Raw genomic sequence first — 23,996 nt, forward strand, 5'->3', positions numbered from 1 at the left:
GTAGCATTCAAACCTCGATTTTCTGTCACACAAACTCGGAAAATATTGCAAATGCGGCAACGTTTATAACTAAATCCTATTTAATACATAGGTGTTTTCATTGTAGCTCATTATCGAAGGTGTTACCGGCAACAGCTACACAGGAGACATTGCAATCGATGACTTTGAAGTCAAACAGCAATACTGTACCACCATGCCGTCTAAAGCTGCTCCAACAATGCCTACAACTACCTCATCAAAACCACCAACAACAACAAGTGCTGCATCGTCTACAACGGTTACATTGCCGTCTACTACAACATCAACTTCTGGCAAAAGTTCGACGCCATTCGTCAGGACCTTGCCAGGTAATTATTTAGAGAATATACATTTCGTTGATTCAATCTCTTTCAAAAACACCCAAAAAAATTTTCCGTATCAGAAAGCATTCATGTAAGTTTTAAAATTAACCACATTAAGCACAGTCCTAACGAAATTACGATCGATTCATAAAAGTCCTTAAATAAATCTAAGATTAATTTTCACAATAAAATATTTTACGAAAATTGACTCGGCTTCTGGTACGCTATAATGTTTATATTTTGATGTACCTTGAAGGTGGCTGTAACTTTCAAACTGGCTTCTGTGGATGGTACAATGCAGCAACGGGAGATGATTTTGATTGGATAGTTCACGCTGGTTCTACATCAAGCAGTGCAACTGGGCCCAGAGCGGACCACAATGGCAATACAAATGGTACTTTTTTTCAGTCAATATAACACAAGTTTAAAAAATTTCTTTCCTTCTAAGGCGAATTTTTTAATACCGCTTATGTGTACAATGCAACAACTAGAGACGATTTTGATTGGACAGTTTACAGCAAGATCTGCATCTTGGCAAATATCGGACCACAATGGCAATAGAAATGGTGAATTAGTGAAGTATCATTTTTGCCACACATTTACCCTGATTCTATGAAATTTTTTCTTCAGAAATTGGTTTCTTTATGTTTCTAAGACATATTCTACATCAGTGGCGGGGATCCTACGGTCGCTGGCCGAATTTTTTGGCCGGCGAGATGAAATATATCACGTTATAAGTTTTTGTTTGGTTGGCAAGGATGATTATCCGGGGGGTTCGCAAACATTGAATGAAACACATCGATTTAAAATTAAGTAATTTAATACCTTAGTCAAACTTGGGAATCATGGAAAGATTTGCTCACTATCCTTTGTCAAACGATCTTGCTTAAAGACATGACAGCAGAATCTTTGAGGGACTGGGCGAGAATTAAATGGAGCAAGAACGAGTCTTACTGGGCGCACGTTGTCCCTATTTTGTCATGTCTCGGTTGCCAGTGTGCTTGGGGGCCTATATTGTAAAAATTTGTGTTTATTAAAGTGAATGGTCTGAAGGAAAAGGCCGATGCTAAGCATTGATTGGTGAATAATTCTGTATTTCTTTCATAAGATGATTTCTCCAAACCCTGAATCACATCCTTTTTTACTTTGATTGTTTTTATTCAGTTCGTCTCTTTGCACTTACGATTGTAACAGCCTTATCTATCGTTGCAAACTATTTATGTAAAAGAGAGGTTTGTAATTGTGGTGTAATTGAACTTAAATGAAAGTTTCTCATTATAATTGTCATCATCTTGCTACAACTATCGTATTCGTTTTTCTTCAGTGCGCGTAAATAAAAAAGTTTGAAGGATCTAGCCCAGCCCCCAAATAGGTTGCCCTTCCCTACTCTATACATTATTGTCAATAAAATGACGGGTGTATAATATTTTGCAACTATGATTTTCTCTTCACCAGCACTACATGGGTTCCTCATTAGTGCCTTTTAAGTTTGGAAGGTTCTGGTTCTCATATCGTTAGTTTCTCTTGTAAGCCAAGATTTGTTTTATCGTCGGTATTCGGCTACAACTTCTTATTCAACAAATTTGCATTTTGTTATAAAACGGATCTACCATCATGACTATCTGCTAGCTGAAGATAGAAGAATATAGTTGAAATTTTAGCTTATAGAGATTGTTTTTTATCTTTCATGGCAGCCTAAATTTATCACACCTTTTAAATCGAATCTTTTAAATTCATTTATAATATTTCGATTTAGTTTCTTTCTCATATTTTAAAAATATAGTCTTGTTGTATTACGTTACGCAGGAAAATACCTGTACTTGGAAGCCTCTTCACCACGAAGAAACTTTGCATTACAAAGAAACTTTGCACTACTCGAAAGAAACTTCACTGGTAGCGCACAGATCGTTTGCTTCAGGTTTTGGTTTCACATGTTTGGATCTGATATAGGATCTCTTAAAGTATATGCTACAAGCAGTAGTAGGCAGAGTAGACATCAAATATGGCAAAAGATGGGCAATCAAGGTGACACATGGCATCAAGGCTCAATACCTGTCCCAGTTAGTGCCGTTGGTTATTTGGTAAGTAGGTCTCGATTTTGATCACAAATAATTGTTGCAGAATTAAGACTTTTACAGTAAAATTTATTTTGGTTGCAGAGGCTCAATACTAGCAATAAACAGAAGAACTGTATAGCTTGTTGAAAAACAAGGGTCTAAAAATGATATTTTTTCTTACAGGCAAACAGTGTAAAAAAAAATTTAACATTAAGCTGCCAATGCCAATACTTTGACAGACTCGTGCTATGATCTCAATAAAGAGGTTAGGGCAAAGTTTGACCAATACATTTCAGCGATATTGTGACATGGGCACTACAGCAACTCTGGAAATACTTACACAGGAGACATTTTAACAGAGGGGCTTTTTTAGGGGTGTTGTGAATATTACCAAAGAGGATAGATTACGTTGCATTTGTTCTCACACTAGCTATTACTTTTTGCAAATCACAATTTGATCGTTGCCTTGATCAATCCTTACGTGTGCTACGTTTGTCTTCTATCATTCATTGCATCCGATCTGTTATGTAACCAGAAGTAGCCTTTAGTCAACATGCTTTTTTCAGCTCTCCATTGAAGGAGAACCAGGCAGCGGCTTTAAGGGAGGTATAGCGATTGACGATTTCAAATTCATAGAAGGTGCATGCTCTACAATACCAACTACCAGTAACAATGTCACGTCTACTCTTAATACGGGAATGACGGTTACCACACCAATTGCGTCGTCTACAATGCAGAGCACCAGCATCACTTCCAAGGGTGTTAGCAACAGTACAAAACGTCACCAAACGTCAAGTACCACAGCAACTAGCACCAAAACATCAACTAGAACCAAAACATCTTCTAATACCACACCAACTACGTCATCTACAATGCAGAGCACCAACAGCACTTCCAAGGGTGTTAGCACCAGTACAAAACGTCACCAAACGTCAAGTACCACAGCAACTAGCACCAAAACATCAACTGCCCAAAGCCCTACGACTTCAAAACCATCGAGAATGGTTTCAACAACAAAAAATCCAGCAAGCTCTTCGACTAGTTCTGGAAAGACAGCATCTACTTCCTCAGTTGTAACGACAGTTGCTACAAAAGTACATTCAGGTAAACAAGCTATCATTATATCAGTCGCCATTAAGATTATCAAGAAAGAAAAAATATCGAATTCTGCGAGAGATAAAATATTGAGAGCGCAGAACATCGTGGATAATATCTTTCAATTTGCAAATTATTTCAAGGGACAACCCGGAATATAATGCAAATTTTTTTTTAAATACCTCTTATCAAACAGTGATGTCGTATTGCTTTCTCTTTTAATGCGATTTTCATATCAATAGAACAATTTGGATGTGATACCTAGAATTGTTGCTTTCAATTATCTTTCCAATGCCGTCCACGTTAGTATACGCTTTCCTGAAATCAAAAAAAAGTTTTTAGGTTGCATCAAACTACTTACGACTTAGTTAAACGACAAAAAACTAAATATCACTTTTTCTAAAGAACTTTATTTCTAAAAGCTTAATTTTACCAATTTTACTTATGCATGTCTATAGTCGGTTTTCTTGCTGACTTAATATGAATTCAAAAAGCATCAAAATCGGAGTTACAACATAGAACTGTCCTTTCCTTTACAAAAGGGACCGCGGAAACGGGGCACAACGGGAGCTTTAGCCCCCCCCCCTAATAATTTCCAAAATGTACACAAAACCATACCAAAATCGTCCTGCTCTTGGTTTTTAGCATGTTTAGCCCCCCCTCTAAAAAACTCTTTAGCCTCCTCAATCTGTAATATGCTCCGCGATACTTGCACCGAAGTATAGATCTGTCTATTACGGCATAGATCATTCATTGATAGCTCGGTAATCAGAAATATCATTAATTTTTCAATCATTTGAATCATTTATAGAGAGGAAAATTGCATCGGCCAAAGACCAGGGATGCTCGCAGCTCTCAAATAGTACAGGGACATATCTAAGTATAACGTGGAAGGTAAATTTATAAGTTATTATTGATCTGGAAAAGAAATTCACAATAATCGTGTCATTATCTGATCATAATCGACAGTAGCCTAATAAAGATCGTCTGACACTCTTCAGCGTATAAAATGTCAGGACATAGATGAAAACACTAAGCTGAAAAATATATAGACCCAGTTGTGGATCGAAATAGGCGAGATTGCCCAATCAGTACCGCTTGCCTAAAGAAAATGTTACCAATTGAGTTCTTAGGCAAAAACTAACTCCTTCTGTCCGTTAGGACTCTAGTAATTGTAGAAAAATGAAATATAAAAGCAAACGGGTCTAAAAGTTGCTTTTCTTGTTTTTGCCAAAAAAGATTCCAAGCAATTTTGAAGATGACTCTAAAGTTACTACAAACGTAACTATCAACTTTGGAAAAACAAGAAAGACATTTTTGGTAGAAAAGCAGAAGGGAGAGACTCAGTCAAAAGTATTCAAAACAGACGAGATCGTCGATGCAGAAATAGCAGTTTGCTACAGAAGCAGATGCAGTGAACGTGTTAGCGTTTTGTGTCGTGCAATGGGCAAATCTAAGTCTGGGAAGGGTAGGTTGAAAACACTTGCCATTATACTAAATGAAAATATATGGCTTGCATTTAAAAGACAATCCAGTAACCTTTAGCACCGGAGATAGATGAGAAATAAATGTGATAGATTCCGAAAAATTTTGAATACAGTGTTGATTTTTCTTAAATTATATTTTACTCGGAACGTTTCGTTCGCAGCTTACACTGGTCCTTAGCATGCAGAATAAAATAGGCTTTGGATAATTGAGACAAGAGTTACAACTTAATATTCACCAAATTTTAGACCAAATTTAGTTCGAAATTATTTGGTTCGCCTTGACAAGTCCACCTCTCTAAAATTTAAAAACTTCTATATCAACCTAATTGCAAATTCCTTTTGCAGCAACAAGCAATGCTACTGTAATTGCTACATCCGCAGGCGGTTTTATTGCGTTGGTTTTAATCGTTGTTGTGGTTCTCTTTTTTGTTAAAAGAGGTAAGTATAGAAAGGCAGTTTTTACATATAATTTTACTGCTCAGATGAGTTTCAATTGAGATTTGACAGTGACCAAGACAAAACTGCGACGTGTAAATGAATATTTACAATTTGTGAACCAACACCAAATAATTCTGAATGAGCATTATAAAATAGTTCTTAATATGCTATGTGAGTTGAATGTCTACAAATTGACTATGGGCAAATGAACACAGATACCTCTCCCAATCAAATATTTGTGATTTTATTCAAGTTTGAGAATCTATTAACCAGACCAAAACGTCAGTGATTTCACTTGCGCTATTTAAAAACGTTTACAAAATGTATAGCATGATTCTGCTCTGTTATGATGTTTATTCAGCTTGTGTACTCTAAAAGGAAATTTTAAAAATAGCTTTTCTCATGACGTCAAATTTTGAAACTTTATTGCTAAGTGGCTGAAGAGTTAAGGCCGACCTCCACTTGGCCGCGCGTACGGTGCGGCCAAGTCACCAAGTCTTGCAATTTGATTGGATAATCTCCGACGACGTAGAGCGGCCGCTCTGAGAGTAGAACCAGGTTCTACTTTTAAAGCGTACAAAGTTTGAACGTGACGGGCAAGAATATTGCATCATACCGAGTCACTGGGCATGCGCTGACTTGGCCGCACCGTACGCGCGGCCAAGTGGAGGTCGGCCTTTATGCTCGAAACGTTGTGCCAAATATTCATCTCTTGTACAAAGTCTTTATTTTTTTGTATCTAAGTGGCTGTAGGCTGACAGATCTTTTGGGCTAGAATGATAACCGAAGTGAATGAGATCATTCAAGACGAAGTTCTAAATTGATTGTGGTGTGCAGGCAGCATTTTCGGTTGACAAATTATATTTTTAATGAGAAAAACTGCCTGTTAAGTTGATCGTGTCACATTAATGTGTACAATTTCATCTGGTTTTCCAGAGTACAACTGTAGTCATGCAAGGAGTGCTATCGGCAACGTTTCAAGTGTTGTAGCGCTACGTCGAGGTTACTAGTCTTTCAATTCACTTCCTGCTTTGATAAATTTACTTACTCGTTTACAGCTCGAACTTTCAAGAGACGTACAGAATGGGATGAAATTTTGGATGATGGTATCAAATCTCCATTTGAGATGGAATACAATGAAGAGAACATTTCGTTAGGATTTTCAAACGAATTATACAATAGCACATCTGAAGTCTAATAATTACTAAAAATTGTAAATATTTTAAAGGACAACATTGAGTGTTGTTCTTATAATTTTGAAATTTTAAAATTTGAAACGAATACCAACTCTAGTCGCTTTTATATAATAAACAAACTTCAAAACATCGAATTTTTATTAAGAAGTGAGAAGAATCTGAAAATTTTAATCTTAATAATACTGAGATTACGAAAAAGTTCATGGTTCTTAAATCACTATCCCAGGAATATTTTGCAAAAGAAATGAGATCATGAAAATGGCTTTAAAAAAGCAAATATTTTATAACATATTGGCTAAAAGCCTTTTCGTCTGCCACTCGTCAGAACAATTAAAGGAACTATTTACACTTTTATTAGAAACATTTTATAATTGGCAATAAAACATTACTTCCCTGCCGGTTGATTAAAAAATTTCGATTTCGACAATCACTTAAGAATTGAGTAAAACATTGGGATTATGGTTATTGCTTTGAATAATAATTTCAAGCATGAATTTTTTCTATTTTCTTAGTCAATACGTTTGGAAAATATTCACAATGCTTCAATATTACTGTAAATATTTGATCAATAATTTAATTGCGCTGTCTTAATATTGAATGCATTATAATAAACTCGTTTATGAATTGTAAAATTATATGACGAATATGTTATGCAGCTTTTTATGTTAAAAAGTATTACTTTCTGAATCTATGCAAATGAAAGTGAACTCTGAATTAACGGACACATTTAGGGAATGGAAACCTCCAAATAACGTACAGATACTTTTATCCCAAATGGTCAAAAGGTTATTAGGGCCTGTTCGCATTGTTCCGTATTAAAACCTGGCACAATCTATCCGTTTTGGCCTTGCGTTCATCTGCTCTGCAATGAAAACGGAGTCATTTGACAACGCCTTTCTTCCTCTCAAATTATTTGTAAGTCCCATCTTCTCTGTTTGGTCCATTTTAGCCAGCCGTCTCATGCGATGCACCACACTCAAACAGATCCTTTTGCACGTCGTTCATCCAGTTGTCTTTAAAAAATATGGGCCATTAGCTGACATCAAAAATTATAAAAAACTTTAAACAGCCATCTTGCTAAAGCATAAACATACTAATACGAACACGTAATAATCAGTAGCTCACCTGAAGGCAACTTTTCATCAAATTCGTATCCAATCTTTTGTAGTATATACATTTTTGTGGCACTAGAACAAAAAGGCAAAAGAAAGTTGGCAAATGCTATCAATAGAATGAGCATATGATTAAGTGACAGTAGTAAGCTCTTGTAATGCAAAATGAACCACCAACTAGTCAAAGACGTGAAAAAGCGATATTCTTGACTATTATACTAAATATTTAAAAGTTCGTATACTCTTGCTACCAAAAAAAATATATTAATTTTTTTTCACGCAATCGTAGAAGTAAAGTGCTCTTCACGGGAAAGGGACTTTTCTCATAAGGAAGAAGACTCTTAGTTTTAAACAGCAGGATTCAACAGTGTTTTTAAAAGCCATATACCATGATATTATTTACTTAATACCAGAGGCAACAGCCGTTGACAAGGTAGTTTTTCCTTTTACAATAAGCAGGGACATTGCAGGGCGCGGGTCAGTGTTGGCCTTAGTATGCCTCATGAAACTCAACTTATACACATTACACAACATTTAAACTCACCAAAAGCAGCAAAAAGCAATCAGAATTTTAAAACGCTTACCTACAAGTTCTTTTGTAACAAACTGCTATTAAGCCAAGTTCGATCAGGCCAGAACCACCATGCCAAACAGAGGGCGTCCAAGATTGAAATTCTGGCAAAAGCCATACCGAATTTCATACAGCTTTTAGTAAACCGAATCCAGTCTGGATTGTAGGCGTTTTATTGAAAGTGCGACACTAAATACCGGGCTAAAATTACTATCCGGAAATTTTTTTGCAAAAAGACAATTGAAATACTACTTGTAGAATTTGAAACCAACAGCCACGTAAGCTATTATTCACGAAACTTTTTTAAAAACAAAGACAGATAAATATTTCTGCACGGTGTATTATATTTGTGCTTGTTTATAGTTAGCTTCCGAGGGTAGCTTTAGAACACTGAAAAGCTATCATCATTAATCCGTGGCCCGCGTGATTCCGCGTGTCCAATCACAGAGAGCTGGCGACTCACATCACTCAAAGTGAAAGCTACGTCCTATCAGAGACTCGAGCAAAAGACCCTTGGATATGTAGACCCTGACCTAGGCACAGAGCTATCATGTTGGATGGGCTGGTATTGATAGAAATGCTTACTTGACAAAATTGACACAAGAGTTGGAAAAAGAGCGAAAAAACATTTGCAGTACATCACTCAAAACTCTAACATCATTAAAAATTCATTTTTGCTATACGTAAGTCAACCAGATAAAATATTCATTACATGGAATGGAATATCATTGACATCATCGATTTGGACATATTAAGAGAAATTTTATGTTTTCTGTGTTTTTCTTATACAACCATAGCCTTACTATGCTCTAACCCAGTACTGAATGTTGAATACTGTGGGCAGACAAACAAAGCTTAATGTATTGTTACAACAACTATAGAAGCCCTTTGCCTCCACTGAATTCAGACCGTGCCTCGGTTTGAGAAATAAAGAATAGAGAGGATAGATATAAACATGCTGGTTTAATGTTCCTTTCTACATCTTTAATGATATCAAATTGCTGTTTCTAATTGGCCTAATCAATTAGAAATTCTTGTATTGAATCCTTCATACGTGACCTAAAACAGATTAAATTGGTAAAGAACAAGACAGCAAAAAATCCCTCATGCATACATTTCAAAACTGAAGAATAATAGAGGGAGGCCAATGCTACCAGATTGCTTTTCATTGGATTTTCATCAGCTTTACCCTTGATCTTTTCTTATTGTCTTACTAGAACCTTTCAGAAGGATATTCAATATAAATACTCAGCTTTGAATGGTTTCCTATTTATTGACAATAAATCTTTTCAGTTAACACAGTATAAAAAACCTTTGCCAAGGTAGGTTTCCCATATGCCTGTGTTCAAATCTTTTTTACGTAAGACCTTGATAATAGTTTACGGAAATACTTTGATAACACTTCTCATTATCAATTGTAAAAATATTGCTTCCTAAAAGAAGGAGCATCACCTCTTCTTTACAGATTAATGATCTTTTTCGCAACAGCTTTTGGATAAAGAATTTTCCATAAAAAGTACGAGATAGATGTTAATTGTTGCAAGAGATTGTATACCTTCTCGAAGCTCTCTCGAATTCTTGTAAAACGAATGGAGGCAGATGTGACGTATCATTTCCCTTTGAAAAAAGTGTAAATACTGACAAAAAATAGAGGCAATTTGCTAATATACTCGACACAACTGGAGTTAATCAATATCGAAATTAAACTACGATCAGTGTCAAGTCACAACCTTTGTCTAAAAAGGTAAACTGAAAATGGTTTAATAAGCGGATATAGAGGTCACGGCACCAAACCGTGTGTAAAGCAGGTGCGGCCAGGTTTCAGCCATACTGGCTGCAGGTTTGCGCTATGATGCATGAATCTCGAATAGCAAAGGATTCTGAGCGAGAAACGTAAGGAAAGAAGAGGTCTAGAAACAGTCAATAGTTAGAAATGACGTAAGGAAAAACCGTCCTATTTCTGCTCAAACATTGTCTCATAGTAACAGACATAATTGTTGTTATAGGGGTACAAAAATGGATGCTTTATCAAATTGGTCAAAGATTCCTGGATATAAAATATAAAATAGGAAACAGACTATTATAAAACAAAGCTTCAACTAACCATATCTTTGAAAGTCAAACGGCAGCCTACAAAGAATAAGGAATGAGTAAAATTTGTGAGTAGAATTCTACACATTTACACCACTTTTATTTTAGTACAACCATGTAAATAACGATAGCCTACTGTCAAGTACTTTCGGAAAAAATGTCTTCCATTTTGCAGCAAGGCAGAAAATTCACGTTCAAAATTAGTAACGTTTTTTCTTGAAATCTGCTAATTGAAAATTTGGTTTAAAAACTCTTCCATCATGGACATAGCCATTATGAAAAATAATAATTTATATATACACTAATACCTACGTATTAGACGATTTCATGTTTTCAGTTCACGTGGGCAGAGAAGTAAAGTGAAGCCTCAACCTCCTAATAAGGTAAACATGCGGAACCCTAGGCAAAAATGTGCCCACTCTTTTAAGAATTCTTATTAGCTTGGCTCAACAGGTGCAAAAAACTATTGATAGCTCTCAAAAGTACATATCACAATCATCAATGTGAGGCAATAAGACAAATGCGTTCGCTTTTGTAAGAGATGCCTTGAAAAAATCCAACTAAGAAAAGATGACAAAATTAAAATAAACCAATACAATGCAGTGCCTACCATAACACAGCCTTGCAATTACATCTTCTTTGGTTATCCTGTAAGAAAATTTGAACGTCAAAATAATGCGAGGGAAAGCAGGAGCCTGTTATTTCCGCATTCATAAGTAAAGTCGTCAAACATTCATCAGAGTATTAAATACAGAATCGTGACTAAAGGTGGCTTTAACTTATATCTAGAAAGGAATTGACAGCTCTAATGAGAAAATGGACCTCTTATGCATGTACAAGATTTAAAGGCAATCGGTCTCGTTGTTGATTGGTTAACGAGAACAATAGCTGGAACAATAGCCTAAACACGATTCCAGCGCTCCGCCATATTTTTTACAACGCGATAAATTAAAGGGGGACTGGAAACAATAAAAAATCCCTTTGTTCTTATAATCAATCAACGTCTTGACAGATTGCCTTTAATGTTTCACTATTTAGTAACAAAATACCAAATTAGATAGAGAGTTACTTAAAGATTCTCCAGCTAATGCATCGAATAAAACATAATAATGACAAGATGCCACAAGCCCTATCTATGTAAACCTTTAAAAACAAAAAGCTGTAAACATAAATATTAAAACCCGTTAAATAAATGACTTTTAGAAAAGTAAACCGAATAATTGATTATTTGGGGGTGATTTAAAGCTTAAAAATAAAGGAACATAGCTATGGAATAATCTCCCAAAACCTGTAAAAGATACAAAAAAGAAATAGATTTTACCTTATAACTTAAAGAACGAATGCTGTCGAAATATTAGAGTTATGAAATGAGGGAAAAATGAAACGTAACCCACATGATTATCTTCTTCCAGTTAATTAAGTATATAGCCAACCTTTTTTCTGTTATTGCAATTACTGTTATTACTTTTAACCTTATCATTAGTTAGGGGCCCAAGCTAGATTAGTCCATACTTTTCTTGGGTCGTGTATTGTACAGTATCAATGTAGTATTCTTCTTCTGTATTTTGCCAATAAAATTGAATTGAATTGAATTAAAAATATCACAGCGAGATGTTTCGGCCTGTTGATAGAATCAAACGATAGAGGAGCGCAAAAATTACCGACCGTGGCATTTCTTTCGATGACCTTTGACAGCTACCATCTCCTTTGCCACAACAACCTAAACAAGATGAAAGGTTGTCTCTGAATATTCCAAAAGGGTGCAGCTATTCTAATCAACTATGGTACTTTGGGTAGGAGACATTCTGAATCTACTTTCTTGCACCGTCTTAAACTCATATCTAAAAGGATATTTGCCTAGGGAACTCTTTTTCAGAGAAAAGTAAGTCTCAAAAATCAAAACATTTGAAAATGGTACCAAAATGATTTTGCGTTACATTTTCGCTATATCATGTCATTTTAGAAATTTGAAAGGATATTTCAAAGAAAATTGGAGACAGAATAGATGGTTGTTCTTTCAAGGTACGTTAGTAACATGGAATGCTATCTCTACAAAACAACAACAAATTTCAAAGTAAAACCTTCCTCGTTCAAAGAAATCTAGCTATAAGGAAACTTCAAGACAATTCAGTTTACGAAAGCAAAATAATTAATTTCTGAAATTTGCATTCATTTGAATTCAATGAATAACTCTGTTGTTAACCTAGAAACAATAAAATCAAGTATTATGAAATCAACTCTTCGCATTTTGGGCATCTTTTTCACACCGAATTACCTTGCAACTCCATTTCTTCAGTGGCTTTTGTTACCTGTGATACAGAAGATTTTACTTCCGCCAAGGGTGCCTTCAATAAAGATCAGTCAAAATTAAACCAATTTGGTCTCATTAACAAAACAAAATATTTTATGTCATGACAGATATTGAAATGCTATTAATGATGACAAGAAATATAATTACAAAACAAATGTAATAAAGAAAGACTGATTAATAATGGGCATAAAGTATAGAGACAGAGAACTGAGAGCTTGTGTTTGGCTAACTTGGGTTACAAAGCGCATATTCAAAGGACAGCCAAGGAACCATCAACAATCGTTTCAAGCAAATAAAGAACAACAGGGTGGCTTTAGCTATTCACTCGACTCTTCTCTATACCGAGGGAGATTACATCCTTTCTCATATGCGTGATTATTCCTTAGATCACATCCTTTCTACCAATGCACAAAATGTATTTTGCAATCCTAGTACTTCTAGGCGGACACGATTTCAGCTAAGCAAAAACACGTACCTTGCACATAATACAGCTTTCATCAGTAGACATAAGTTCATCATTTATGCTCAGTTTGTCACCAGTTCTGAGAAAAATCGGGGAAACAATAAACAGATCATGCAGTTTAGAAGCTGGGTTTAAAGGCACTACGTCTCCCGTTGGTCTACCGTTCATTGATAACAATAGACTCTGCGGTGCGTTTCTGATTGAGAAAGTCGATTGGATACGTAACAATAGGTCTATTGTATAGTGCAACCAATGGGAATTTAAATGACCACCGAAATGCCTTCATTTCAAGCAAAAGTCTTTGTGGTTTAATTGGATTCAGAAATCGCTGAGAAAATGCCACTTTTGGTGGCGATCGAAATTCACCGGGAAACGGTGCTTTAAAGATGTTTGGAGTTTCTTAATATGAGAGATGCATGTAACGCGATTTCGAGATGTGCAAAAGCGCAAAGCAAGCGATATTGATAAGTGTTATAAGTAGGGTACTGGTTCAAAGGTCTTTGACTAGGTTGCAAGAAATAGGAACCTGGGTATTCTAATTTGAGTTAAGGAAAAAATCGTACCGAAACACTGTGCTGACGGTTGATGGAAAGCTTGCCTAGAATGAGAAATGAATTTAATAAAACAGCAATAGTAAACAAGCCACTTTTATCCTTAACTAATCAACCGATAACTGAGAAGATATACCTGTCGTGTCATTGCTGGAATAGACACTGGGTAGATAGGGTTTCCCCATGAAAGGCAAAAGAAAGGCAGAACGAACAGCTTTAAAGCTTGAAAAGTGGAATGCAGTGAACAAAAAGCCTCAAGGAATGACTTATCCAACGGGAGCAAATTAAACCAGGGCAAAAAGAAGTAGCCGCTCGTCCATCCAGCATATTGGCTAACAACCATTATCAGTACAAAACAAATAACTTTTATGTAAACACTCTTGGGCGAAGAAAAAGAATCCGGTTCGGATAATCTGATTAACCTCGTGTCATACAGGTCGAGGAGTTTTTTGACTGCATCAACAAATCACAGGTCGTCTAAGGTCAGGAACGCTCTCCAAAAATATGACATCTAGCTAAACATGATACCTCTCCGGATTCTTCATGTCCGCCCACTTTTAAGGAAACAAATCCTTGTACCTTAGATTTCAGATAACACCGTTAAAACAAAATAAAAAGGCAAACAAAGGTAGAGAAGCTAATAAAGTTTTGTATAGACAACCTGTAACTATCTTGAAAACAATAAAACTATTAAATTAGATGCACTATTTTGCAAATAGGATTTATAATCCTCTACTAACTGTTGTAAAATACGATGGGAGATCCGGAAAATTTGCTGAAAATTTAAGCAAAAGGCGAACATGAAATCAAAGAAAGGCTGATGCAGTCTGTAAACTTGCGACGCACGGCCGAGAGGTTAACTTGCATTTTACGATGATTTGTTACCTGTAAGTTGGTTACAAAAGCTTCCGTTTGTTTTTGTAAACTTGCGTTATCAGCCGCCTGGAATGTGAATAGATTATATCAAAAATGTACCAGTAATTCAGTTACTAATGTCTTTGTTAAAGCCAAAACCATCCTGATATTGAAAAGTGAAGATGCGTCAATACTTTGTGACAAGGGACGGGAAAAACATTTTGTAGGAGTGTACAATTTGGGCAACTTAACAGATAGTCGGAAATAAAATAGATAGAAAGCTGAAATGCATCGTACGCAAAAACTCTGCCATCGTACGCAAAAAGCTTTTAAAGGAAGAATTGCATTTATCTGTACAAATAGCAATGATATAATGACTTGCTTTATCTATATATTTACACGTATCATGTGATTATGAGATAGAAGTTGAATCAATTAAAAGAGTAAATTTCAGAGAAGCAAAATCCAGGTCGAAAAAAGTACACAAAACGAGCTCAAAGCATCCAACCTACATTGCAAAAAATCAATAACTTGTCAATATTATAGAAAAATCCGTGTTAAGTTAATTTGACGACCAAAATTCAATGTAACGAGATAAAATTTTCAAAATGAATTAAATTTAAGGAATACTAATATTTCCTGCATTTCCTGTAAGGAATACTATACTTGATTTTCACTCTGATGAAGCCCTGTATGCCGGGGCGAAATATTAGTATTCCTTAAATTTAATTTATTTTGAATATTTTATCTCGTTACATTGGATTCTCGTCGACGTATTGCTTTGTTCCTGTATATCTTTCGTATTATTACTCATTGCAAGATTCACAGAATCCGGCGGACAGCCTATCCTGCGGTTCTTCCTTCTTTCACATTAAGATAATTTGTCTCCAACGGTGATTTTTTTATATACACGCAGCACTGATTAGACAACTTTGCTGGTCATATGCTTGCATTTTTCGATCCATAACTGTGTATATATTTTCTATCATGTCCTTTCGGATCCTTATTCTGAAGTTTTATACTCTGAAGAGTGTCAGACGCAAAGGCTTTCAGTAGTATGTTGTGAAATGTTTGCTTTTTTAAAGCCATTTTCAAGTTCTGTACCGCCAAAAATGGTTAAGATATACTGGAATTCGATGGTCCAGCACCCCTTGCAACATTCAAAGGGGCACTGCAATGCACCTGAGCTGATGCTGATCTACACTACAAAATACAATGTAAGTAGAGAAAATCCAATGAATTTAAGTGCCTTACCATTGTGTCCATGGATTCAGTTACCACTGGTTCAACACTTTGCATTCGATTGTAGAAAGCAACCTCTTTTGAAGTCAGTTCTCTAAAAAACGAAAGACTAAACATGTGAAAAACCCATTGGACTATGAGTGTGTTAGCATGTGTTAGAATTTCTGAATTAAACAAGAAAATTTCCTTTCATAATTGTATCCATTGATGTTGGAACTATTTATACTTTAAGGAAATTTAGCCTTTTTTAAAAATTCGAATCATTGAACATTGACTGAATAACAGAATTCGATGGGTTAAGGATGATTCCTATTAAACTGCGAAACAATCGTAAAAGGAATCGGTGACATTTCCAGAACCGCTTTTCGTTATCCGCCTGTAATGCCAACTTGCTCTTGCATACACCGGCAACAGTCTGGGACTGTCGATGCGATCATCGCTGATACTAAGATTGTCAATACCTGAATGCAGCTTAAAGATTCCTGATGATAAATACGATCGAGTATACCCAAATACGCCGAGTCATGGTATCCTTGCTTCCATATTTTTAATGGAACAGTGACTGATCATAAGAATAAAGTTACTTCCATTTGATTTTAAAACAGGTTTCTTCAATGGTCTGTTGTAAATCATCATGCCAAATCACATGAAACTACAGTGATCGCACTGAGGGTAATGGACCTCCGGCATAAAAAGCCTATTTACCATAACTCAATGGTTACAATAAAAGTGTGTCCGCGATTAGCGTAGATCGTCTGGGATTTATGTTTTCTCAGAGAACCTAGCTTAGTGGCCCCGACGCTCTCGATCCATAACTGCTGACAGCCTCACGTATCGTGAGGAAAAGTTTCCATTAGACCAAAAACATTAAACTTTTAATCTCAGACTGTCACTTTTCCTGTCACAATCAAACTATAACAGAATAAAATGTGGCCATAAATCATTTAACGGATTCAGCAGGACTCAGCATCTTCTTGGTCATGGTTCAGTGAAATTTACATATTTGCTCTATAATTTCCAGTTTAATTCCTTACATACTTGTCCCTATCATTTTCACAATTTCGAAGCTTAAAATATCTTTGCATTATCTCCTGCTAAAACCAAAAATCACATACAATTTCTCAATGTGTGCTTGAAACTTTGGTCAGGAATAGTTTAGTAACGAGAAATCATTCAATCTCGTGGAAAACAAATTGATAAAGGTGAGAATGAACCATTGACGGTGACAAACGTGTGCGTTGCCGACAACTATTATCAATATATAAACTGAAAAGCTAAAAAAAATAGGTAAAAGTTGATTTGACAAAAAAGCTTGATTAATCTATGGACAGTTTACAGGCAATTTCCGTGTACATGTTTTGCCCTGTTCTTCATACTGTTTCCCTGGGGCTGTGTACATTAGGTTTTCTAACCATGTTTTTTGATAGGAACATTTGAAATCTTACCTCATTGGTCGTATCGCCGCCACCTGGCCATCTCGTGAGTCACTGACACCCTGAAGAGGAAAAAGTACCGTATTTCTAGCTAGTCATATCGCAATTACCGGTGGTTCTTTTTCGTGTCAAATCCCCATCTCTGTCGCGGAGTTACAATTAAAGCAAAACTTTCTTCATAAACTAGAGCAGTTGTTACAGCATTAAGCCAAAAGCTAGATTTAATATGATGCCCTAGACAATGCTCAGTTCTGAAATATACTTATTTGCAAATTACTTTCAAAATATCTAAAAAACAACCATATTACAAACTTTTTCTTCAAGTTAGATATAGATTCTTCTTAGTCTTTACATATTTCAGATAACTGTTACTAAATGATATTTAAAAGATATGTCCTCCTGTCTTACCAAAGAAACAATAAAACACACAATTCCTCCATTAAACAAACTTTAAACTGTTTCCTGTTTTAAACTGTCAAACAAACTTGCATCTGGGTACAACTTTTCATTAAACTGTTTTTTATTATTGACGATTCACTTTGAGGAATGCCAAACGAGAAAACGTTTGACTGTTTTGTATTTATAAATCTTGAACATTGAATTGTTCTATATCGGAAGGCTCAATGTAAAACAACAAAGTCCTGTGAATATCAAGGGCTCTTATATGGAATTTCTGTTTAGGAAACTTTAATAGTGATACTCTAAGTAACTGAAGTTGATGAAATAGCCCAACTGCAATCGACCCCAAGCAGGTTTGCTAGAGCGTAATTAATCTCTTATTCATAATAAATACTTGAGATTTTTAAACTTACAACATCTAAGGGCAAAGATCCTCCACGACCATGACTTATATTAAGAAGAAGCTTTATTGACAGTCGAGTCGACGTTTCTGCAACAATTATCTAAAAAAGACAGAGTGCTATTTGTATCTATTTCTTGACAAGGGATATAACACAAGTCTTGGAAAGGAAACTGTAGCTTCAGAAAAGGTTTAGGAATTGTAGAAACTAGTTTATTTTGGTGAGCTATGAATTGCTGATCTTTGATAAATATTAGGTTACTAATCAGAGTTTATACAACAGAACCATCAACTTTTGTCTAATAAAAACAACTGCATATGATAAAATAGAGTAAATTGAATAAACTTTCATCTTCAGAATTAAACTTCATACATAACAAATAATTTTTCCCTTGCTGCTCATAATCTGTTTTCTGATGATACAAATATCACTTACATTTCTCCTTGCCTTTAAAGTTTCTGTTTTATATAAAGGATTCAAGTTTACTATATTTTTAAGGTTCGCATAGATGTGTCTTAATCGATTTCCTACCAATCAGGTAAACAGCTATAAAGCACCAGGAGCTAAATAACTCAACAAATCGCTCATAATGCAAAACAATACAGAGTGTCAAGCACACAAAATGACAAAAACATTGGCAAAAACCATACCTTTGTGCATTGTTTAACTTTTGCATAATCGCGAAGAAGATTATTCCTAATGAAGAGATATGAGGAAAATGAAGAATGTGGTAGCATGAAATAAAAATCTAAAAAGGCAATAATTTCGAGTTATAATCGTGCTTAGACGAAAAAATAATATTTCCGTTAGAAATGGGTGGATAGCTATGTGAAGAAAATATCAATGTGTGTGGACTGTTATGGAAGTTTAAATGTACATTATCATCTGTCATCCTATTAGCAGATTACAAATTGATGTGTCAAGAATGTATCAGTTATGTTGAATAATGTTAGATGAAAATATCAGGCTACATGACTGAATAGATGAGGTGAAAACATTGCAAAAGGAGATGCTTGAAAGCATTATTTCCATATAAACAAGGGCTTTTACTAAAATCTTTTGCTACATTTTAGGTCAAGCAATTGTGTGTAGAACTTTGTCTATTCGAAAATGAACGAATAATCAGCCTAACAGAAGCTGCCTGCGATGATTGAAGGAAATTATCAATGGAAATTATCATATCTATTTCCACCATCGAGTGCACAATCATTATTTTATCGAATATCAAACTAGTTCTTACTTAAATACGATTGATAAACGGCAAAAATCACATGAAGGCAATTTAACACTAAAGTTGAAATTTTCTTTCAAACGTAATTGTCTAATGTTGTAACACTTTTACAGTGATTAAAAAATGATTAAGCAAGATATATGAATTGCAATGAAAGGGGGCAACCTCACTTACCTCAGCGAAAAAACGAAGTCTTGTTTTGCTGTCAATGACTTTAAGGCCGCAAAAGATCTTACAAGCTGAGTGGTAGCACTTGCTTCTGATTCTGATGCATTCGTATCCACTTTGCAGCCACCAGAACCGCAACACGTACCAAGATCGTCTTCATCAGAAATCTTTTCATTGTTTTCACTGCTACTTTGATTCTCTACGTTACTTGAGTACAACTAGGAAGCGAGGAAAACTATAGATATATCGTTAAGTGACAATAATACTGAAAGGTTTGGGGGTAAAAAGGACTGCCAAGTCTGGTAGCCACATTATATAACAGCTTCTTCTCCTCTCAATCTTTATTCTTTATATACAATCCTTATCAAAGATAAGACAAAAAGAAATATTTTGAGCTGATTAAAAGAAATTTTCTAATATTTCATTGTAGCTAAGTTATTCAGAATTAAATGAATTGTTCACTTACCTGCTCTAGAGCAACAATATCAATACTAAATCCAAGCTTGCTTGCAAAGATTTTCACATCATTATTTACTTCTTCTATTTTCTCTGCACTCCAGCCTAAGGTTGCACCCTCTGAAGATAAACAGAAAACATTCAAGTAACCGCTGGTTTAGGCAAGTGTAATTGTATTTGTAACTTAAAATAGCAGATGCTTACCGTTTATAAATAAAATTTCTGGCACAAAACGTAGTTTTTTATGAGCACCTTCACTTAAGCCCTAGGAAAGATAGAGAGAAAATTTAAAAAGTCAAGCAGGTGAAAGAGGCATTTAAACCTCAACCTTGAAACAGAGATAAAATTACTTTGTTTTGCAATAAAAACCTTCATTATAGAAATTTCCTAAGTTTAAATTTTACTGCGGGGTTTTCAAAAAGAAATCTTGAGATCTACAATATTTAAAGGAATGTAATAAAGGAATGAGGACATAATTATGCTAAAAATCAAATGAAAAAGAAAGGGTCAGATAAGTGTGATCAGCAAAATAATAAATATTGGTAGAGCTGGAAGCTAGTAGATCATTTATGGAACAAATGTTCATATAACAATCAGATTTTTAGAACAAATTCTGAAACACGATATTTCTTAGCCCTCCTTAGGCCACATTTCCACAAATATAGGAAGAAAGTAAAAGCACAAGGAAGATTTCTCCATTTTAAAATGCATCGTTGGAGAAAATCAATTCAATGTTCGTAAACAAATATAGTCAGACAAAGTACCAGTTCAATAGTTGACACAAACATTTGAAAAATCTTTGCAAAAATTTCAGGCTTTAAGAACATATTTGAAAAAAGGAAGAATTTGGAAAGGGCATTTTCATATTTATCAATTGTATTCCTAGGAATCATTATGAAGTATAATTTGAGACACAATTAAGAAAACAAAAGCAAGTATAACCACCTCCTTGATAAGGTGTAGCAAACAACAAGATGATGGACCACCTGAAAATGCTACCAAAACCTGTGCGCAAGCAAAGAAATGAAAATTATAAGAACAAGTGCATGAGGCTGGAAACAATTTTTGCATATTCAGTCCTGGCAATATGAAATTTGTCTGCCGTTTTCAATCGCATAAAACATAAAACATAATGAGCCATAAAACTGAGACCTTTTAATTTTTGTCTGATAGCCTTTAAACAAAATAAATATATTTGATAAGGTGTATCACACTTTGAAAAAAGCAAATGAGGTTTTAGAAACCAAATGACTTTTACGGAATTTTAGAAGAAGTTTCTTGAAAACCAAATGATTGGTTACAAGTTTGTTAGGCCCTGTTGCCATTACCCCGTTTTTGCATGAGAAAGAAGTCGAATGCATCTGTTTTTGATTATGCGTTTCCACTAATACGCACAAAAAAATTTGATGCCAAACGTAGTCATCCTACAACGCTGGACAAAGTGGTGTCATTCGAAACAGAGTCATTTGTAAACACATAATTTTATTGGCAACAGCAAAAACAGTTGGATTCAAAAACGGAGTCATCCATTCTCAGTTTCAAAAGAGCTCAAACAGAGGATGTGAGAACGGTCAATAATGGAGTAATGGAGACACATCTATTTCCCTTTCGACCAAACTGGAGTGGCCCAGGGTAATGGGAATGGTTCTAGAAAATACCAAAAAATGATCTGTCAATGGACTGATGGAAAAGAGCCTTAAAGAGTGTTTATGCCCCCTACCCAGAAATGCTATCCAGGTAGCCATCACAAAAGAAATTAAAAAACTGCTTTAGAGAAAATTAACAAAGAATAAAAAGAAACGTTAGAAAGAAAGGAATATAGCTAGTCAAAGGGAAAAACATATGTTTTTACTTCTGTCCTTGCCAAAGTGAAAAACAGTGTAATATGTCTTTTTTCACTCAAATATTGATCCTGGCAAGCCTGCATCAAAGTTGTATTATATCTTACAAGAAGAAATTTGCATTAAAGCTTTTTGTAATATTTTAGCAGAATTTTGAAGCAACAGTTTCTTTTGCAAGATTCAACATGCCAAATGCCCCCTAGAAAACCTAATACCTAACTGCGCTTTTAAATAAAAATGTATGCAAAGGAAAACCTTTCTACCTTTTCTCCTTGACGAACTGCCTTTGACTTCCCTAGTGTTGCTCTAAATTTGTGCACAAAATAATTCATGAAGCATGATCTACAAGAAATGGAAAAAACTCTTGCAGTAGATAATTTATCATTTCTTAAATAAATAGTATACTTTACAACAGAACAAAATAACATTTTCTTAAAACAAAAAATTTAGATACAAACCATGGCACTAAACTAACAAATTGTCAATAATTGTTCACTAGAGAATCTTGTCCAATAATTTGTCTGGTCTCTACCCTAAATTTTAGAGAATGACTGACAAAATCATTAACTGTTTTACATATGACTGAAGACATAAAATACTGTGGTTTTCATGTAGTGCTTATTGCTGATTAGATAGAAAAGTACATGTTTTGGTGTGAAGAACAGGATGGTTCTGTGCAACTTAGAATTCTTTCCATGCACTAAAACATGTAACTGATGTCCATTGTAAGAAAACAGTGGTGTCTGTGTTTCCAAGGCCATCATGATTCAAAGTGAGCTGAAAACTCAAATATTTTTGCAAAGAGACAGTCCTTATTGTCTTTTCTTTTAAATTCTTTATTTATTCTTGATCTGAAAATAGCAATATGTATATAGTTTAAAAGCAGTTTTAAATAGATACTAATTTGTTACCTGCAAAGAGGATCCCTAGCTCTGACAAGAATAACAGCATCATTTTGACACTTCATACAAAATTTGATGCTAAAAAAAAATTTGCTTTAGCATGATCAATGGCAGAAAAACGTGGCTACATGAACTGACAAAAACACATTTACTGGAGTTTTTTCTTTTTAGTTTCTGTAATTTTAGCTAAAGAATAGTGTGGTAGAAACATAAAAAAACATCTTCACTGGGTTTCAATAACCTGAATAGATAATTGCAACAACAATTTTAACATGGATGGATAAGCTTGCCTCAATTTGGAGAGCTAGCCTACTAAGTCACAAATGGTTCATGTTGTTTCTTTATCGTCCTCCTCTTTTTTATTAGTTTGTTGTTGTTTCCTGAATGGTGAATCAAGTGATGGAGTAGAGAGATTGAGATGCCTGTACTCTAAGGTCCTTAATAGAAGGGGGGGGGGACGCTTATTAATTTTTCGATTTTTTCTGACCCCACCTTATTTTGACTGCTTATTGATTTTTATATTCAATCGTTCATATCCCTTATTTCATTTGTTCTTTGCTCTTTCAGGTGTATAATTTCTGTAAAATTTATCTTCAATGAAGAGGTTGCATTGTACAAATGTTTTAACATAGAAAAGTAGTATAACATCCGAAAAAATTTACATATGCCTGGCTGATGTGCACAATGATAATTAGCCTGCTCATTTTAGTAATACAACAATGCATTATTACATGATGATAATTGTCATTTTGCTATCGATTGTATTCAGAAGAAAATCTCATTTGACCCCAAAAAAGAATCGTCACGTGATTTTTCGGATTCTTCACATTTCCGACCCCTCTCCCCACTTACTATGACACCCCCCCCCCCGCTTATTTGTTTTTTGAAAAATTTCTGACTGCTCCAACTATCGAGACCCCCCTTCTATTGAGGACCGTAGAGTAAGAGGCCTAATAAAATATTTTCAGGTAGGTGTGCAAAATATGCAATGCAATGCATGCTTTAAATTACTTGAATTTGAAGCAAACTCTGACTGATTTTTGCGAGTTATTTAAAAGTCATCTGGGCTTTTGTATACCGTTGCGCCGGGGGGGGGACGTTACCGTTGGTGCCCTCGTGCATATGTTAACATATTTAGAACGTGTTATACCTTTCAGGTTTTCCGATACCCCTTGGAATCAGCTCATCTTCAGCGTCATTCACTGAGCACATCGTGTAGAAGAGAAAGCGAGAGAGAATTTGAAAGCAATTTTACGACAGTCGGTCATTTCCTGCATTAAGAAATGAGAAAATGCAAGAAAAATTGTAACTAGGCCATGTACTTCAACGATACTGAGGCTAATTTCAATAAGAGG

The 23,996-nt window shown here is 35.1% G+C and overlaps 2 protein-coding genes across 2 annotated transcripts; one reads left to right on the forward strand and one right to left on the reverse strand.

The window, feature by feature from the left end:
* Window positions 1-73: 73 nt before the first annotated feature.
* LOC148958628 (uncharacterized) lies at window positions 74-7,745 on the forward strand. The gene is made up of 8 exons (XM_089112281.1): window positions 74-347; window positions 598-735; window positions 2,148-2,422; window positions 2,965-3,502; window positions 4,305-4,387; window positions 4,733-4,961; window positions 5,326-5,418; window positions 6,477-7,745. Exons 1-8 carry the CDS (start codon window positions 194-196, stop codon window positions 6,614-6,616), a joined length of 1,650 nt encoding a protein of 549 aa, XP_088968407.1. The 5' UTR covers window positions 74-193; the 3' UTR covers window positions 6,617-7,745.
* LOC135692192 (cytoplasmic tRNA 2-thiolation protein 2-A) lies at window positions 2,964-23,976 on the reverse strand. The gene is made up of 21 exons (XM_089112282.1): window positions 23,792-23,976; window positions 22,651-22,719; window positions 22,003-22,081; window positions 20,844-20,903; window positions 20,103-20,163; window positions 19,909-20,018; window positions 19,449-19,660; window positions 18,694-18,739; window positions 18,056-18,145; window positions 17,256-17,305; window positions 15,823-15,904; window positions 14,599-14,655; window positions 13,726-13,760; window positions 13,175-13,241; window positions 12,664-12,733; window positions 12,054-12,108; window positions 10,999-11,036; window positions 10,402-10,427; window positions 9,853-9,914; window positions 7,740-9,356; window positions 2,964-3,811 (listed from the first exon to the last, which is right to left on the reverse strand). Exons 1-20 carry the CDS (start codon window positions 23,851-23,853, stop codon window positions 9,314-9,316), a joined length of 1,374 nt encoding a protein of 457 aa, XP_088968408.1. The 5' UTR covers window positions 23,854-23,976; the 3' UTR covers window positions 2,964-3,811; window positions 7,740-9,313.
* Window positions 23,977-23,996: the final 20 nt, after the last annotated feature.

This window comes from Rhopilema esculentum, chromosome 13 (genome assembly GCF_057945365.1).
Source record: "Rhopilema esculentum isolate cy_ngs chromosome 13, ASM5794536v1, whole genome shotgun sequence".
In the NCBI taxonomy this organism is placed as follows: Eukaryota; Metazoa; Cnidaria; class Scyphozoa; order Rhizostomeae; family Rhizostomatidae; genus Rhopilema; species Rhopilema esculentum.

Bases quoted from the DNA above. Each gene is read 5' to 3' on its own strand.
- LOC148958628 (XM_089112281.1), top strand. From the start codon at position 194: ATGCCGTCTAAAGCTGCTCCAACAATGCCTACAACTACCTCATCAAAA. The intron at 348-597 runs GTAATTATTTAG...TGTACCTTGAAG, and splicing joins ATTCGTCAGGACCTTGCCAG to GTGGCTGTAACTTTCAAACT. The intron at 4,962-5,325 runs GTAGGTTGAAAA...TTCCTTTTGCAG, and splicing joins CAAATCTAAGTCTGGGAAGG to CAACAAGCAATGCTACTGTA.
- LOC135692192 (XM_089112282.1), bottom strand. From the start codon at position 23,853: ATGTGCTCAGTGAATGACGCTGAAGATGAGCTGATTCCAAGGGGTATC. The intron at 13,242-13,725 runs GTACGATTTTTT...GATTTTTCTCAG, and splicing joins ACCGTCAGCACAGTGTTTCG to AACTGGTGACAAACTGAGCA. The intron at 9,357-9,852 runs GTATACAATCTC...AATCTGTTTTAG, and splicing joins TTCGAGAGAGCTTCGAGAAG to GTCACGTATGAAGGATTCAA.